The 19,717-nt window shown below is 38.5% G+C and overlaps 2 protein-coding genes across 2 annotated transcripts; one reads left to right on the top strand and one right to left on the bottom strand.

Annotated features, from left to right (window-relative positions):
* Positions 1-141: 141 nt before the first annotated feature.
* Positions 142-10,903, bottom strand: LOC115693786 (KH domain-containing protein At4g18375-like). Its single transcript, XM_030620846.2, has 7 exons — positions 10,067-10,903; positions 7,507-7,992; positions 6,802-7,041; positions 6,462-6,719; positions 5,802-5,857; positions 5,626-5,722; positions 142-5,252 (listed from the first exon to the last, which is right to left on the bottom strand). The coding sequence occupies exons 1-7, from the start codon at positions 10,652-10,654 to the stop codon at positions 5,121-5,123; spliced, it is 1,857 nt and encodes a 618-aa protein (XP_030476706.1). The 5' UTR covers positions 10,655-10,903; the 3' UTR covers positions 142-5,120.
* Positions 10,904-18,605: 7,702 nt separating this feature from the next.
* On the top strand, positions 18,606-19,039 carry LOC130134879 (uncharacterized). Its single transcript, XM_056302674.1, has one exon. It carries the CDS (start codon positions 18,606-18,608, stop codon positions 18,987-18,989), a length of 384 nt encoding a protein of 127 aa, XP_056158649.1. The 3' UTR covers positions 18,990-19,039.
* The last annotated feature ends 678 nt before the right edge of the window (positions 19,040-19,717 follow it).

Raw genomic sequence — 19,717 nt, 5'->3', positions numbered from 1 at the left:
TGTTCTTCCTTCAACAACTTGGCCGATACTCTCTCTCACACAGATAAAACGGCACGCTTTCAACTTTCAACCAACCTCCCTGTCTCCCAAGGATGCTTCTATTGCGACAGAAAGGTAATAAGATAGAATGACACCACCAGCTAAGCAAAAAATGTGCATCTGTTATAACATTATAAATAAGATCACCACTTGTTGAAACCTAACAAACTGTATTTTGTCACTGCTCCAAGAAAAAATCATACAAAGGCTAGTTGAACATGACCGATGCAAAACACTTGCATCTCAGATCTGCCATCTAAAAGCAAAGAGCAAGATGATGCAGGACATATTCCACACCTCATATTTCTCAGGGAAAACATTGCAAATAATAATCTAGAGTATCTTCTTAAAAACCATCACCAAGACCATCAACTGCTATTGCTGCTCCACATCTTCCAGCAGGCCTTCCTCCTCCACCCCAAACTCACCACCTCCAGAAACCATTCCAGAATAGGGGCAAGAAGACACAAATGAACCCAGAGAGAGAGAGAGAGAGAGAGAGAGAGATTCACCCAATCCAACGAAGAACACTTAGATGCACATGAGGAGATCAGCAATGGAACAAATGCTAGAAGAGAATAAAGACAAACTAGCCCCAATAGAAAGGAAAACCGAAGAGTTTGATGTTTCAACAGAGTTTTAAGTAGAGATATACATTAGTCCGGAGATGACCAGAAGAACCATATGTATGCCGGGGTATCAGATTATACTTGAGGAAGATAATAAATGAAAAACCAGATGGTGAGCAACACTCAAATGTCGTAAAACATCTGGCACAAACTCAAAATAGAAAAGTTGCTGCATTGAGTTAACAATGTAGCTAGGAAACAATACTCTTGAAAGGGAAAAGGTAATGCAGTTTTCCAAGTTCGACAGCCTAGGTTTGCTAACTATACTGCATGTAGACACATGAGCTCGGTTGATATTTTTTCGTTTAAGGAATCCTTCAATGTCTGAATCTGATCTTGGTTAACATTCTCATCTATTCTCTTGTTGAATAAGCATGTCCAAGCAGTTTAGGAATAAGTTTCTTCTTATATTGCCTCTCAATACAACTACACCTCTCTCCAGAATATAAACTAACATTATTGATTTATACAACTTTTCACATATTCAACCTAAGTGAGCAGGGAGGAGAGCGGGAAGTAAGATAAAGGATATGGAAAGAAGAGAAGAAAAGAAAATTGTAAGTTTCCTCATTTGTTTGAATATGATTTGAAAGGAAGACATGGAAGGGAATAAATTTAATTGAATCCCTAAAGTAAACTCTCTCTTATTTGTGTTGAAAACAAAGTAAAGGACAACATTCAGCCAAAAACTCTCTAAAACTTAACTTGCCTCCCAAGCCTTCCAGTGTTGGAAGGAAATTAATGGTGGCCAAAGAGAAAAATTCTCCTCATTTCCTTCTATTTCCTCTTTCGTTAAATCATCCAAACAAGAGAATTTTTTTTTACCTAAGTAACCATTTCTTCAATGTCCAAATCTTGAATCAGACTTGACAAAAGATGTGCAATAGCTGATCAGAGAACTCCAGCACATGCAATAAACAAAAAGAATGTGAAAACTTGTTATGAAGCCCAAAACACAAGCATGCTCATCTATTCCCTTGTTGAAAGAGCATGTCCAAGCAGTTTAGGAATAAACGTCTTCTTATATTGCCTCTCAATTCAACTCCTCTCTCCAGAATATTAACTAACATTACTGATTTATAAAACTATTCACAAATTCAACCTACGTGAACAGGGAGGTGAGCAGGAAGGAAAATAAAGGAAACGGAAAGAAGAGAATATTGCAATTTTCCTAATTTGTTTGGATATGCGTTGAAAGGTAGACGTGGAGGGAAACAAAATTAATTGAATCTCTAAAGTAACCTCTCTCTTATTTGTGTTGAAAACAAAGTAAAGGACAACATTCAGCCAGAAAAATCTCTAATAGTTAATTTGCCCCCCAAGCCTTCCAGTGTTGGAAGCAAATTAATGGTGGCCAAAGAGAAATAATTCTCCCCATTTCCTTCTATTTCCTCTTTTGTTTAATCATCCAAACAAGGGAAATTTTTTTTTATCTAGGTAACCATTTCTTCAATGTCCAAATCTGGGGAAGGAAAGTAAAATGGAAAGAAGACCAGAAAAAAATTGTAATATTCCTCATTTGTTTAGATATGCATAGAAAAGAAGATGTGGAGGGAAACAAATTTAATTGAATCTATAAAGTAACCTCTATCTTATTTGTTTTGAAAACAAAATAAAGGACCACATTTGGCAAAAGAAATCTCTGAAAGTTAATTTGCCTCCCAAGCCTTCCAGTGTTGGAAGGAAATTAATGTGGCCAAACAAAAATAATTCTCCCCATGTCTTCCTACTTAGTCTTTTGGGGAAATATTTTTCTAGGTAACCATTTCCCCTCACTTCTCTCGAACTCCTTCAATACATACATTTAAGCATTTGAAAAATGAGAAATTTAGAATTTTGAGTGAAAGGGAATAATTTGAAATCTAATGGCTCTTGTTTTAATTAACGTAAAACAAAAACATGGAATGCAAATTCAGTCAAGGAAGAGATTCATAGTACGTGATGGTAAAACAATGAGGCCTAGTAGTACCAAAGACCAAGAAATTCTGACAGCTAAATTCATTTCAAAAAGGATAGAAAAATGGATGGAGATGTCACTAAAAGAACAGAAGCAGAAAGGACAAACATATCTAACGGTTATCGGAAAATGCCATTCATTTTCAAAGAAACTTCTATAGGACAACAACGAGACAAGGATGCTTTACGACATGAAATGTAACACAACTATGTGCATAATGAGTGTGATGGAGATTAGAGTACTCAGGTACAAGAGTAAGCACTCAAGACAAGATCAAATTAGAAAAAAATATATTTCAAGGAAAAGTTGGTGGTTTGGACATGTGAGACAAATTAGTTTGAGGTGGTTTGAATGATGACCTTCAGCTGATTGGGCCACATGGGCAGAATTTTGAAAGAAAGATCACTGAGTTTAGATGTACAACAAACGTAGGACTAAGTAAGCAAGACGGAATAAAAGACTTCCCATAGCTGACCCCACTCGCAGTCAGTAGAGCATGACAGTATAAGACTTCATATAGCTGATCGTACTTAGTGAAAGAACATATATGAAGTAGTTTTCTTGTAGAGTAGTGAGCACAAGCAATCAATAAAACAGAAATTGGGTAGAATGAGTCCAGGAAGAAAATTGACCAAGCTGAAAAACGGAGCGATGAGCTAAACCAAAGCACCGCTCCTCGGGTGCGTCAAAGAACTCCCTAGGTACTAAAGTTGAAATTGTAAGGAGAATGGTTTAACTCATGTTTGACGGATGTTATAATTTCAAGTGGTCCCAAATGTCTGATCATCTGGGAACCGAGAGTCTCCTCAAAAATGATGTTGTAACAAGGTCAGCATCAGCTTCGTATGTTCTTGCACCAGTGCCACAAGCATTCTGGTGCAAGATAAAATGGTTCACCATCAAGAAGCTTAAAAAAATTTAGTGAAGCCAACAACTTCAAAAGATGCCTTATATTTGGGTTAACCAAATCCAAACTGAAGACAAAAAACTTAGAGATTCATGGAAAAATTCTTATTCGAGGTATGCTAAAAAACGTCTTAAAGAATAAGTCACAAAATCAGCAAACTGAAGGGAATTGGGAAAGTTCATAATCCTCTAGAGAAAGGAAGACTGTTTGAAGAATGATCAAAAGCTGCAAGGTCAATACTAGACTATGATCCAAGGAACTTTTTATCATAAACACAAAACGTGTTGTACTCCATAAACTTCATTGGTGGAGAGAATTTTTTTCATTCCTAAGAGAGTAGAAAGGATGAAAAATGTCTTGAGAAAACGCATAAAAAAATTCCAATATAAAAGAAAGATGTCTTGAAAAAGAAAAATCTCTTTCCTTAATCCATCTATCCCTTCTGTGGAGCTCATCATGACTGAACCTCAAGTTGCATTCGCTATAACTCGATCACTAAAATGGTTTTCTGCTTACCAAAGGGAAGGATGTAAGCTATGCGTAGACCATGAAAAAACTTGTTGAAATGCCCATCCTTCAAGAGTTGTAACTATTAATCGGTTTTTGTCCGAAGAAATAGAGGACAAGATATACAAAATAGCTTTCCAAAAGAAAGCTGACATGATGAATTCCATGCGATAATGATAATTAAACATAAAGGTCCTACAGTTGATGTGTCTTTGGATGGACAGCCAACCGCGTCTAGCAAAGACAACGGCAAAAGGACAAGGGTGAAGAAGGTCCAGGAAATATAATTTAGAGACTTTCGCAGCCCAACAAGCTCCTAAAAGGGAAGATCACATGAAGAACTTTGTTCGATGAATCATGAAACACCGATCTGACAACAAAATATCAATTTTCAGATGGACAGAATAAGGATATGGACTAAATTTTTTATGACACCAATCCAGAATCAAGAAGTGAGAGAAAGTTAATGCTTTTAGAGATTTTTGCAGCCGAGATAATTCCTCTTCTCTGAGATCTCTTCATACATCGGCACCTCTCCTCATCTTCTCAATAGAGAATATCCTCCCATCAAGGAGCTATGGATAGAATTATAACAAATGTGTAAATGAATATCAACAGCACCGTGGAACACAGATGGAGAAGAAAATATCCTTCCTTGAAAGAAGTTAAGAGTAAGAAGATGGTTACCAGAACAGTGATGAATATATCTATAAACGACCCTCGGATTGGAAATCAGTTAGCAGAGTACTAAACACTGGAAAAAGATGCGAAGTCAACAGTTACTGACAAGACCAGACAAAAGACCAGACAAACTCAAGAAATGGAAAGGAAGATCCTGATAAGTAGCCCCAAACCATAGCTGCCCAGTAGATTAAAACAGCACAGAAGAACCTATATCCTCTAAATATAGAGCAAGCTACATTTTCTTCCCATGGGACATTGGGCAGAGCTAGGAAGTAACAGGAGAAGAGCATAGAGGAGATAAACTAATCCTCTGCACGAACCACCTAAGGGAACTACGGAGAAAACATTCACAGAAGGTAACTCCCATCACCAAAAGATACCAAGAAGAGCTTCCATGTCAAGTGGCCATTATGAATGCTTGAATCAGGTTTTCAGCAGTGCGCTTCTGGTCTGGTGTGCCAGATATATGAGCAATGCGATCACCACGAGATGATTTGGGTTCAGAGATTTCTACCATCGCTCCGGATATCTACAACAAAAAGAGAGATTTTATTAGGGAGATCTTACATTGTACTCTAGTACTAATTTCACTCTGTAGATCTGGCCTTCAACAGAAAGGCCGTGCAAGAAGAAGCATGCCATCTATACAAGAACAAGAATGACACGTGTACACCTTGCATGAAATTTTCAGTCATACTGAGCAAAGGACAGAACTAAACCTAACAAAGGATGAAGTGGATATAACTCATATCCACAGGGGTAATGTTATGTACATAGGCTTTTCTCTAAGCAGCATCAAAGTCCCCTTTAACAAAGTTAAATCAAATAGTAACCAACAAACTTGTGAAAAAAGGAATAAAATCACACAAAAGCATGGTAACATCACAAACTTAATCACTTACCGTACGAATATTGGCTATATTTGCTCCTCCTTTTCCCATTACCTTACCCACTGCATTTGCAGGGATAATTATTTCGAGAGTCGATGGAGGAGGTAATCTATGAGGCACACAGAAAGAAATGTCAAAGTTGACAGGATGTAATTCTCAAATGAAACATGAAAGGACAGAATGCTTACCCGCCATATAGCTTTGATGAATAGGAGGATAAGGATCCATAGCCACTTTCATTCATCTATAAACAGAAACAATTAAAAAGCTCATTAAGATGGGAAACATAGAGTTACAGCCGCTTTTAGAGACTTAACTAGCTGCTCTCACAACTAGAAGTTCAGCATTTAAAATTTAATATAGGAAAAATGTATCATAACCAACATACCACTCCTACTATTAGAAGCTCCGAATTTACCTAGCAGATAACAGCGAACTTTTTTACCATCACAAGGAAACAATCCAAGGAACAATAACAATATCCTCTGTCTCATAAGTAGGATAATTTCCATTCCAATTAAACATCATTATGAGGACTTTATATTTTATGTATTCAAGAGAAGCAAAAGAAATTGTATTGTTCTCTAAGAACCTCTTAATGCCTCAAACAGACAATCATACACAAAGAGTAAAGAATTGTACCCAAGATGCCTGCTAAGAGGCTGTGCAAATCTATTCTCAGGCTTGAAGAAATATGAAACAGTGCATATAATAACGTACATCACTCAACTAATTCTTAATACCCTTATAGGTTCCCAAAGAAATGACAAATAATTTCAGAAGTGGAAAATTCAAGCATAGTAATTAGCAATAATTATGATATATGTAAAAAAAATGCCAACACATACCGACAAAGATCCATATCCATAAAGGCTGCTTGAAGAGAGCATGCCCAAGCCACTTGCAACATCAGCCTTTTGATCGTAACTCAATGAAGTAACAGGACGAACTGAAGGCAAGGCAGAAGGCACTGAGTGACCACTGCCAAGAGAGTCAGCACCCACAGAATGGTTATGAACTCCATCCTTTTCTTTGAGAACATCGTCCCGCAACCTTAACACAATTTGGATAAGCGCATCTCTCACCTTAACTACTTCTCCCGATACCTAACAGGTCAAAGAGGATGAATATGGAACATTGACTAAATAAAAATAGATTAAAAAAAGTATGCACAGACTAGATGCAAACCTCAACAAGTTCCTCACTTGAATCAACACTTTTTTGTTTCTGGCCTTTCGAAATTCGGATTTCCGCTTTAGTTCTCTTCCGAATTTCATTTATAATTGATCCACCTTTTCCTATTATACATCCAATCACTTTTGATGAAACAAGGAGTCGCATAGAAACAGTATCATCATCTTCATCATTGATCTTCCCTTGAAGCAATAGAGTAGCTTCAACGGCCATGGATTTCATATCATCAGGTGACTACAAGAAAATAGACAATGGTTATAATAGGGGAAAGTTAAAACTTTGTAAAGCATAGCAATTAGCAAGCATTGTGAAATCAAGAACTTATGAATCACCAAATTGAAAATCGCAGAAAACTGACAACAAGAATTCAGAGTTCAGACCATGTCAAGAAACATTTATCATAAGTATTAAGGACATAAGCATTCGTTATGCATCCAGCAAAGCAGAAACACCCCAATTTATTCAAGTCGCTCTAAAAAGAGCATCATTTAACAACTCTTTCGTAAAATCAAACGAAAACAGTTTGTTCCCAAGTATCCTAAGCATCTCAGCACTTTTACAGATCATAACATTTATTAATATTTGATGCAAAGCTTTCTAGATTTCCAGTATATGGAACAAAAAGCATGAGAAACTAGGCATCATAAATCTGCAAAAACATATCAGGAAATGCCACAAGTAAAAGAAGGAAGGAGGTACCTCAGTTGCTATAACAGTGATTATGCACTCATCACGGTCACCCTTAGAATCATCAACCTCGATACGAGCACCACTCGCCTGTCTTATGCTTTTAATTGTGCCTCCTCCCTTGCCAATAACACGTCCAATCTTGTCAAAGGGGCATAGAACTCTGATAATCAGCTCCTCAGACGGGGAGCCACCACCAAAAGAAACCACCGGGAGAGAAGATGAATAGGCCGACCATGTGCTTCCTGGATCCCCATAACCTTGAAGTTCAGACAAATGTGCAGCACCCAAGATTGGAGGAACTGATCCTGGAATAATAGGATCAGTGCTCCCATATCCACCAGGGGGAAAGATGGGAATATCTGAAGGGATAATTATGCTTGGAGGGGCTTCAGGCACAGATGTATCAAGAGGAATCTCCTCCTTAGGAGTGAACTTGTACATAATTGCAGAAATCGCATATAACGCTTTCTTCACTGAGTCTGATTCCCCAGTTATCTATTGAAAAGAAATAATATCTTACCCATTAAAAGTGCCAGAAGACAAATCAGAAACTAGAAATAGTTGAATTTTGTATTCCCGCAAGCTTCAAGATATTATGAAACATTCCACAAGGTTCTACCAAACGATAAAAACCTTAAACAAAAGGTCTAACCTCGCAATAACTATGCAGAGAAAAAAGAAAGCTTCTAATTTCCAAGTCAAAACAGCTTTAAAGTTAGTACTAAATAACAATCCAGTAGAAAGAACTAAAGCTGCTCTCCTCATAGTACGACTTACCACCACCAAAAGATGTAACGCCCGTTGGAACTAAACTGAGAAGGATTTAAATTGTTCGAAATATATCCATGACTGAGCTTTAAATTAGTTCTCATTTGACTCTCTGAAGTTGCAAACCAATAATCCCCAGATAGTTCTTGAGCAGTTCCCAGAAAATAATCTATTACGAAATATTTGCAATAAATATATTCACGTCTGCCAGGATGCTTTGCTGGTTTTCATGTCCAGCCATTATTGAGTCTACACTACACCACTGTATGTAATTTACATTGCCAGCCCCGTAGAATATTCTAGACCATAACGTATGGATATTTCCTTGAGATAAAAAAAAAAAAAAAACGTATGGATATTTCGTCGAGATCAAAAAATAGAAAGTATGGATATTTCCAAAATTTATTGCCATACTATAACAGATTATTTCATCCGTCGACACTCAATAGGTGCTGCCCTATCGCATCTGCGATTCAGGCATTGCAGATCTCCATTAATTGCTTAGTGCATGTTAAAATGCATGTCGAGGACAAGTTTCAAGTGATAGCAACCTAAAACCATCCCATTGGTCGATCATCAGTGCCAGGAGGATTAAAGGTGGTCTTCATGATAATTCCGGGATTTAAAACTGCTGAACATCAACAGTTTACCACGGCCAAAAACAAAGAGGAGCAATGCACAATGTGTAATCTTTAGGATATAGCACTGAGCATCCACATTACATATACTTTATTCTCCAGGACATTCAATATTTGAAGTAGAGAAAGGAAAGATTGTGCTCATGGCACGTCATCTCCATGAACACCAGAGGCAAAACATGATTAAGATTGATATGCCAGATACTCACAAATAGAATGGTAAGATCCCGTTCTAATCATAGGCAGAAAAGCAATCAAAATATTAGCTTAAGGGGGCACAAATGTAATATCTAAATTTACCACTATAAACTTGGATTCTTTTAGTCGTTATGAATTTTTGTCATTAAATGAGGTTCTTCAACACATATCAATCTAAACATGAACCTGTTATTAATTTAGGAAATTTGACAAGAGCCTACATTATATATTTAAGCCCCAGTACTAATGATGTTTATCAACCATAGAAGTCACTTCAAGAGCAATAATTGAAAAAAGAATAGACATCTACTAAAGACTGCAATATCAGATTTCTCAAGAGCCCAGTACCATTGTCAAGGCATTAATGCAATATAAGAGAGAGTTCAATCTTACGACTAATCCTTTTCTTTAATCATGTCTTACATTTCTCATTGATGATAACTATGTGACTCAAAATTTTAGGAAATTGGGATCAACTCTTTTCTGTTCCTGCAAGAACATATCGAAAACCACCTAATACAACTAATCCATGTAATATTATGGGCCATATCCTAGAGTATTACCCTCAGAAGTTCGGTCATTTGCCGTGCACCAGGGCTTCGAAGAGATGTGTGTGCACGCCAGTGTGTATGCACATACATTGTAATACGTAGTTCAGTTTATCTTTATTTCAAAAGATTGGTGATTTCCATTTTAGCTAGAATCATGCCACAAGGCCCAGGATTATTTATGATTAACAAAAAGTTGCAGCGAGCATACAACAGCCAGCGGGGCATGCACTCATCGAAGAAGGGAGAAACTCCTGCTAACTCTATTCGGCGTAAAAAGAAGGCTTCGAATCAACTAATGTTCCATTTTCTACATCAAAATCGATTGATTAACGCTGGCATCTGTTGTGTATGGAATCATAGCAAAATGGGAAAAAAAGAGAAAGGAGTATCAGCTCGGTTCAGAAGTGAGCTAACCGTAACGAAGTTGTCGAACTCCAAGGCACACGAGTGAGTCGGATCAGATGCATCCTTCGCGGTAACCTTGATATTCGTCCTCGTCTTGCTTCTCAGCCTCTTAATTGTAGCTCCGGCCTTGCCGATGACGTTCGCCGACTGACTCGAAGGGACCAGAATCCGGCATTCGTCCCTGTCGGCCCGCTTCTTCTCGGACTCCGCGAAGGCCGCGAGGGACCTGACAATGGCGGTGTGGACCCTGACGAGCGCGTCTTGCGCGGCGCATAGGGGCTTGTCGTCATCGAAATCGTCGTCCACGTCCACATCCTTCTTGTCCTTGACATAGCAGTAGACGAGGATGACCCGATCCTTGGCACCGGGGAACGGGTCGACCACCTTGACCTTCGCCCTGCTCTCCTGCCTTATCGTGTTGATCACCTTCCCACTCTTGCCGATCACACTCCCGATGACCCCATCGGGGCAAAGAATCCTGTACACGACCACTTCGTCACTGCCCTTCTCGTCTCTGTCCACAGCCCGTCTCTTCGGATTCTTGCTCTCGCCCTCGTAGTCCCTTTGGAAGCGCGATCGCTTTCCGGCCTCGCCCATCGTTAGCGATGGAGAACGCAGCCCAAATTCGAACGTGGGTATCTCCGAAATCGATCGTTATCCTGCGAATTGCGATCTGGAGGGCACTTCGGATTCTGGGTCGCCGGATGTGGCGGTCTCCGGCGATTCTGCGGTTGAAGGGAGGAGAAGAAGAAGAGGTGCCAAGAAAGAGATGGAAGAGAGACTGGTTAGAAACCCTAGCTGAAGAGTAGAGGAAGACTACCCGCACGTGTGGGCTGTTCTTTGTTTCAAGATTTTAACTAGGATGATGTCCGCCCTCCGCCCCCCGCCGCGGATGATAATGGACGTTTCTTGATTCTTGTCTCTAGACTATATTTTAAGAAATTTAACTTAAGAAATATAGTGGATGAATTCAATAGTACATGTGTCTACACCAAAAACAATCGAGCCGTCGACATGGATAGGCACGTGATTTCGGCATGAGAATAAAGAATCACGTGAGTCATGTGACATTTTATCAACGGAGGTGATCAGTATCTTAAACTCATAATTGATACGGGTAAATATTCGTATTCAGCTGTCAATATACGGTGATCGAAGAAAGAAAGGAAATCAACAAGGTTTTTAGAAGACACACATTGAAGCATAGCTATTAGTCAAAGCAAAACAGCCGGGACGATAGAAGCCACCAGCAGATGCCTCTAGCATTAAAGTATGACCACGGAGTTGGAAACTGGCAAAGCAGTTGAAATCGAAGAGGAATGAATTAACACTTTTGGAGGGGATTCTGCTTGAAAGTTTGAGCAACCGGTGAAATAGATTGTGGAGTAGTCATCGTGCAACGTGACCAAAGCTGGGGTTTAAAAGCACGTCATTGGCATCAAATTCTCAGAGAGGAAGAGAGGAAGCGACATGAGCCGATCGAGAAAATGCAATCGTCGGGAAGCAGTTCAAAAATGAAGGAACGCAAAGATCACTGAAGGGAAACCACTTAAAGAGAATGCAATTGTCAGGAAGCAGCTAAAATCTGGATCATTATAAACCACAAACCATCCAACCGGAACACCCACCCCCCGCATAAATCGAACAAATTAATCTTTATCTTTATTTTCATATACTGCAATTAACTTTTCTTAGTTGTAGCTTTTATATTCACGTTATCGATTAAATTCTAGCACGGTATCATCGTGTTGTCAAGCTTTGTCGTCGATTAAATTTCAACAGGTTTCGTCAACATTTGGTTCGTATATATCGATTGTATTTTCTAAGTCTTGCCATATTGAATTATGGCACAACTTGTGATTGTATATTCCATTGGGAGTAAAGTGTTCAATTTCTGTATTTACTCGGATATTTCTTGTCCGAAATCACCATAGAACCCAATCTCTTTCCATTAAAAGCTGAAGAACTACTTTCGATAAAAGATATTTCGTTGTAGGAGCAATTCTGACGAAACATGTTTTTGACATGCCCGGTGGAACTTGTGTAGCTGATCTAAGGAGATATGATGGCACGAACAAGAAATCAACTTGAACCCAATAATGTTGGTGGGAATAACTTGTCTCCACCACCTGCTAGTGAGATGGTAGGATGTGCCGAGTCCTCAACAATACCCCAATTGACCGATCAAGCACAAGGTGGAGACACTCCTATTCCAAGGCGGCTTATTGATGAACAAAGATGGCAAATGGAGCCTAGTCCAGTTTTGCTATCTACTATGAGGAGGATGTTCAAAGAGCATAAAAATGAGGTGGTTTACCATACGACGAAACATCTTGCTGATGTTATTTAACTACTAATCATCAATACTTTCCAGAAATGAGCTCAAGGACACATGGGATGCCGAGCGATTCAATTCAGGTGCATGCTGTTCCTATTGCTGCTACACCAACTAGGTATGTTCCTTCATACACTACTCATTACCTTTGATATTGTGGGGCAGATTATACCACCCCCGCCACCACTCAAAATTTTGCAAAGTGGAGAAACCATTAGGGCACCTAGACCTATGGACCAATGCTAACTGATGGGGTTAATGTACATATTCTTGCTCAAGGTAATTCTACTGATAATATTATTGGCAACACGGTGAATCAAGGTGTTCAACCAAATGCACCATTCCCAAATATTGAGAATGTGTAATTTATTAATTCAGCACCTCTAGTAGATAATGTGATACCTCAACCTACTGTAGCGCCTATTTCGTATAGGCAAAATGCTGACATCAATAACCTAGGTAGATCTCTTACTCCACCTTGGGGGAAGAGGTACCATAGCCATTTCAACAACCACTACCATAGCCAGTGCCACAGCCATTTCAACAATTACTCCTATAGCTAGTCCCTCAACAATTTCCCCGACCAATTCTATAAGACAATCCACAACCATTCCCACAATATGTACCATGGGCAATACCACAAATAATATCACAATTATTGCCACAATCGATTCCGCAATATTTGGCACAACTAATGCCACAACCTGCTCTGGGAGCAAAGCCTGTTGCAACGCCTCCTACGGTGGCCATTGGGCCAAATCAACAAATTGATCTAGCAATGAGACAGTATGGGTATGATATGGGGTTATCACGTTAGTATCCAAAAAACATATCCAGACTAGATGGATGCTATACATTATCCAAGAGGCTTCAATATACCTTAATTTCCTCTCTTTTCTAGTGAAGACGACCAATCAATATCGGAACATATGAGTTGATTTACTACACTGTGTGGTGATGCTACGTATGGCAATTGCTAGAAGTTAAAATTATTCCTATTATCACTATAAAAACGGCCTTCACGTGGTACATAGCCTACCTGCTAATTCTGTCCATACTTGGGAAGAGATGGAAACCCCATTTCATAGTGGCCTTTGAAGGGTTATTCTCGATGTGACTATTGCAGAGCTGGCACTTATGAAACAATATAACAATGAATCGGTAGGACAATATATATCCCGATTCAGGAAAGCAAGAAATAGATGTCAGTTACCCTTGCCAAAAAGAGTTTTTTTACCCAGATAGCTTTTGGAGGCATGAAATTTTCTATATGGGAAAGGATGGAAGAACAACCATATAATAGTCTTTTCCAGAAGGCAACTAGGGCAAACAAGTATAAACTTGTTGAAAGAAAAGGATATAAAACTTGAAAAACATGGTGTTGCTTTGTTGACATGTATGAGCCTGATATTGGTATAGAACAAGGGGAATACACAGAAATAGTTGTGGCTACAATAGTGATCGATGAGCCATATATTTGTTGAGCATTAAGACAAGCAAGAAATAAAGAGAAATTGAAGGAAAACATCGTGGCTAAATCCAAGGATGCTCAGTTCTATTTGTTCGATGTGAATAAGATGGACGATATTTTTTACCTTCTTTTAACTTATGGCCAAAAAAAGTTAAGTTAAACGAAGGGGAAATCATACCAGATAATGAAGAATTACCAAATAAGAAATATTGTAAATGGTACCATTCGTGGAGCTACAGTATTGCCGATTGCATTGTTTTTAGAAAAAAATGTTTAAGAAGCAATTCGGTAAGGTAAAATCAAGTTCGCTGATGAGAAGGAAAAAGCTCAATAGAGATTGATGATGACCCGTTTCCTCTCATGTTGATGGTTACACCAAAGTTCAGAGGCAAGAGAGCGCATAAACCAAACTTATGTGCTAGATGCAAACGAGAAATTGGGTAAGGGAGTTGCCCTTCACCCATAGAAAGCACACTACCGAGTAGACACCCTACCTAGATCGAGAGGAATGATTGTCAACGACATGCCATGGGCAACCTTCATAATATTGGTCAACATGCGCGGCCTAGAGTATTTGATCGAGTCACCAACCCTAGGGAGCAACCTCTGAAGAAAAAGTCATTTAAACAGAGGTATGAGGAAGGAGATCCTACTATTAGTTTATTAGGAGAATCGAGTGGCACATATGTGATGTCCCAGAGCGTCACATACTAACGTGTTTCTTTAGTCTTTTCACTTATAGCACAAGCGGAAGACAATTCACAATCAAAGTAGACATTTCTCATTCAGTTGACACATACGCAACACAAATATCACATCTTCATTCCATATATTTATTTATGTACATGGGCGATTTGAGTAACATCATGATCAAACACTATAGCAAAAAACTATATCTGGGAGAAAAAAAAAGGTGCCCTACTCCCTTGATACCATCAATGTGACACCCACGACTGCCACCATCTCCTATCACCCATCCTCATGGTTGTAGCCAAAAAGTGATGACCGTGTCACCAAAAGCAGTCCCACTACACACAACAACATCCACAGCTCTACCCTGCTACTCCTTATCACTCTCTTTATCATTGCTACTGTTGTCATCTGGATAAGGCAGCGGTCCTACAAGCCTTCCCCCAACCTTCGCGTAGACCGCAACAAAATGATATGGAATGGGGCTAGCTGGTGATCCTATGTCAACCCATAGGGTAGCGGTGTACTTCACAAAATGAACAGAAAGAAAGGTGGGGTCGGTGAACTCCTGCAATACACCCTTGAAGTTTATTGGAGTTCCATAGCGAGCTACTAGAGTAGTGGGTAGGGCTGCCATAGCTAAATATCTAGAAAATCAATAAGAGTGAGCTGACGCTCAACAAGAGAAATGTCTAACTTTATAGCACTGACATGCTTGGACACGCTCCGACACACGAGTCTAGAATCTCGACAAGTGATTCCGACACGTACGGGGTCAATTTTATAAATTTTCAAAAACTTAGGGGTCAAAATGTAAATTTATAAATAAAAAAGAAAGAAAGAAAAACCGAAAGAAAAGGGGCCAAACACACATGCTCTTTCTGTTCCCATCTTCTTCGCTTGACCAGCCAACCTCCCACTCTCAAATTCTCTTCTTTCTGTCTTTTCTGTCGACCGACGACCACCGTGAGGCTCTCTCCACGCCGCTCGCCGCCGCAGCTAGGTACACCTCTCTCTGTTTCTTCCCTTAATTGTACTGCTTTTCTTCGCTCAATCTCTAGTTCTTCGCTGTCTACCCTAGGGCTCCGTGACTCATTCTACTTGATGTAGGGTTGCCTCAGTAAGATTCGCTAGAATTGAGCGAGAGAGACGTTCTTGGTGATTTTTTCTGGATGTGTTTAATAATTAGAATTTAAAGCTATTTCTATAAGCAACAAGCATGTGCTACCAAACAAATGCAATTGAGTGGGCATCTTATCCGGTATACCCATCTTCTTCATACCTTTTGAGCCCAAAAATACCTATTGTTTTCTGGAGGCTGAGCACATTCAATGCTGATTTCAATCTTAGGAAGAGGGAATAAGGTGATATCTTAATGAAGCAAACACCTTTTCAACACTGTAATTGCATGTAAGTTGGTGGTGCCGTGAATTTATAATCACATCAGTGAGTTTTCTCCTTATGCACCTCGGACAATAAGGTCTCTCTACTTCTTCTTGTATGATTGTTTACAACATTACCATATCGCCGTCAAGTTTTCCTGAGTCCTAGATGCTTTCAGCCTACGTTTCGATGATCCATGTCAAACATGAGAAGCTACACATGTAAGTAAGACATAAATAGTATTATAGCCTAAAACAAATAAAACTTTTCAGAGAGCAAGCACTAAACAACTTTGGGCATTACTTGGTTTTGGCTTATGTGAAGAAGCTAATATGAAGCTGAACAAGGTGTTAGGTAGGGTTGAGTTCCACACCAATAAATAAGGTTGTGTAGAGTCATTATTTTCATGATGGTCTTCAATAGCTTAAGCATTTTTCTCAGGAAAGAAAGAAAAGCACAAACTTTCTATGGAATATAGTCCATTTAGATATATCAATGCACGTGTAATTAGTAATCCTCTTCATGATTTTTCATTATGAGGTATCAATCTCTGCTTTAGTTCCTAACCTTAATAGATATATATAGAACTGAATAAAGTAATCCCAAATTAGCATTTTAAAGTTGCTATTCAGTGTCATTTCACTAAGATTTTACAAATATCATTAGAGCTTTCTAGGTTTTCTTGAACGATGTCATATCCATGGTAGTTTAATTTATACCTGATGTCATGTGGCTTCTCTTGGCTTCTCTTGGTGTACATATTAAATTTATAGTTCTTGTAATTGTATTTTTTGTAGAATGACTTCAAGCATAGGTGGTAGCACTTCTTGTACACAAGTGCCTACATCTACTAATGAAAATTTGAATAAACCACTATGGAGGTATATCACTAAGCTAGCTACTCATAGCAACGCAGGGGAAAATTTGTCTTGGAAATCCAATTTTTTGCAAAAAAGATTTTAGGAGTTCATATACGAGAGTGAGGGCCCATTTATTGATGATAAGTGGAAAAGGAATTGGAAAATGCGGAAAAGTAGAAAAAAACAATCTTTTGGAGATGGAAAGATTAGATGAAGAGGTCAATACTATATTAGCGAGTCTTGCGCCTAAAAATGTACCTTTGCCCCCTTCTAGTTTGACAATTAGTGGTGGCGGTACTGGTGAGATGGATTCATACTCCAAAAAAAGGAAGATTGGAAGTCGGAGGGGAGGATCACTGGAGAAGGCATTCAACATGACTCAACGGGAAAATTTAGATTATGAGATTGCTATGATGTTTTATTCGGTGGGCTTGCCTTTTAACCTAGCAAGGAACCTTTACTTTTAATCCGCTTTTACTTATGCCGCTAATCATAATATTGCGGGATATGTACCACCGAAATACAATTTGTTGAGGACCACTTTGTTGTAAAAAGAGAAGGCAAATATTAATAGGTTGTGTACACCTATTAGAGACATATGGAGGGAGAATAGTGTTAGTATTGTGAGTGATGGATGGAGTGACTCACAAAGGAGATCACTTATTAATTTTATGGTAGTATTGGATGGAGAACCTATGTTTATAAAGTCGGTTGATTGTTCGGGAGAAACAAAGGATATGCATTTCATTTTTAACTTATTTAAAGAAGTAATCAATGAAATAGGCATGAGAAAGTGGTCCAAGTGATTACGGATAACGCTTCAAATTGTAAGAGTGCGGGACAGCTTATTAAGCAAGAATTTTCATCCATTATTTGGATGCCTTATGTGGTGCACACTCTTAATTTAGCTTTGAAGAACATTTGTGCCGCAAATAATACAAAGACCAATCATGAAGTTTATGAAGAATGTAGTTGGATTTCTGAGATTGTTTCGGAAGTTATGCATATCAAATGTTTCATCGTGAACCATTCCATGAGATTAGCAATATACAATGAGGTTGTTAACTTGAAGTTGCTTTCCGTAGCGGATACACGTTTTGCTTCGATGATTATGATGCTTAGGAGGTTCAAGTTAATAAAAAATGGTCTTCAAAGCATAGTTATTTGTGACAAATGGAAAATATATCGAGATGATAATCAAGGGAGGGCTAAGTTTGTCAAGGAAAAGGAGTTGGGTTATTTTTGGTGGGATTCCATTGATTATATACTTTCCTTTACGGCTCCTATTTATGACATGCTTAGAATTTGTGACACCGACAAGCCTTGTCTTCACTTAGTTTATGACATGTGAGATTCAATGATTCAAAAAGTGAAAAGAGCTATATATGAGCATGAAGTGAAAATGCTAGATGAGGAGTCTACATTTCATGAGGCGGTTCATACAGTTCTTGTGGATAGTTTGACTAGAAACAACACTCCACTTCATTGCTTGGCACATGCCTTGAATCCTAAGTAAGTTCTAAAATTGTATGAGATTATTACTTTGTTAGTTGTTCTTTCTTTGACATGATAATATAATACTCTTCTTACTTATCATGGTTTAGGTACTATAGTGATCAATTGCTCAATGAATATCCTTCTCGAGTTTCTCCATACAAGGATAACAAAATCATCCAAGAAAGAAAAAAATGCCTTAGGAAATACTTTCATAACTTGGATGACCGCACCAAAGTGAATTTGGAGTATGTGGATTTTGCGTACAAAAATAGGGAGTTTAGAAAATTTGATTCCTTTCAAAATCGGTATTCTATGGATCCTAATGCTTGGTGGGTTCTTCATGGTGAAAGTGCACCCATGCTTCAAAGCATAGCCTTAAAGCTTCTTGCACAACCTTCTTATTCATCATGTACCGAGAGGAATTGGAGTACTTACTCCTTTGTGCACCCGGTGAGGAGAAATAAAATGACTCCAAAACGTGCAGAAGATTTGGTTTTCATTCATAGTAACCTACGTCTTCTATCAAGAAAAAGTCTACAATATGCAAAAGGAGAGACCAAGATGTGGAATATTGGTGGAGATGCATTTGACACATTTGAAGACGTTGGAGTGCTTGAAGTTACGAGTCTTTCACTTGCTGAGCTAGAGATGGAGTCTGTTGTTTTTTCAGAAGAAGTGGATAATGTAGATGAATGACTTGTTATATTTAATGGTGAAATGTGGATTGTTTTTTGTTTTTTGACTTATTGTTAAATTTAATGGTGGAATGTGGATTGCTTGTTTTTTTCTCTCCAAGGTTTATGGATTATTAGAAAGGAATGTAGTTGAATTTGTCAAATTGAAACAATGAATGATATTAACAAATGGTGAATTAATGTTTTTAGTATAAATTCATTCTAGTCTATGTTTGTATTATTTATTTAATTGTAGACTTGATCATAAAAATGATAATTTAGCATGTATATATAAAAATATATATTTAATATACAACGTGTCCCAACGTGTCGAAATTCTCTATTTTTTTGAGAAATGACGTGTCGCGTGTCGTGTCGTGTCATGTCGTGTCGCGTGTTGGTGCTACATAGATGTCTAACCTCTAAACCACTCATTCCGCCCATGTCACATTTAAAAACATACTTAAAACACATCATTCACGAACATGAAGGCATAGGGTCACAACAACTCATGAACTAAAGACATTGTGAAATTACGATGCAAAACTAATTAACAATTCGAGAACATACTGCCCATCAACACACATGACTCACATGCCGAGTTTCATTGGTTGTCATGTGATTATTTCCACCCCCATCTCATGATTCAACCGGTTTATTGACCGGTCCATGCGGGTCACTTCCAGTTTACTAGCTGGATTTTCGTGGTTTACTGGCCACAGGTATCTCACTTTAAGGCATCTCGATTTA

The sequence above is a fragment of the Syzygium oleosum genome, unplaced genomic scaffold (genome assembly GCF_021117445.2).
Source record: "Syzygium oleosum isolate NSW1041296 unplaced genomic scaffold, Sole_v2.1 Sole_v2.24, whole genome shotgun sequence".
In the NCBI taxonomy this organism is placed as follows: domain Eukaryota; kingdom Viridiplantae; phylum Streptophyta; class Magnoliopsida; order Myrtales; family Myrtaceae; genus Syzygium; species Syzygium oleosum.
The sequence above is the reverse complement of the archived record's forward strand: the minus strand, read 5'-3'. Positions and strand labels throughout refer to the sequence as shown.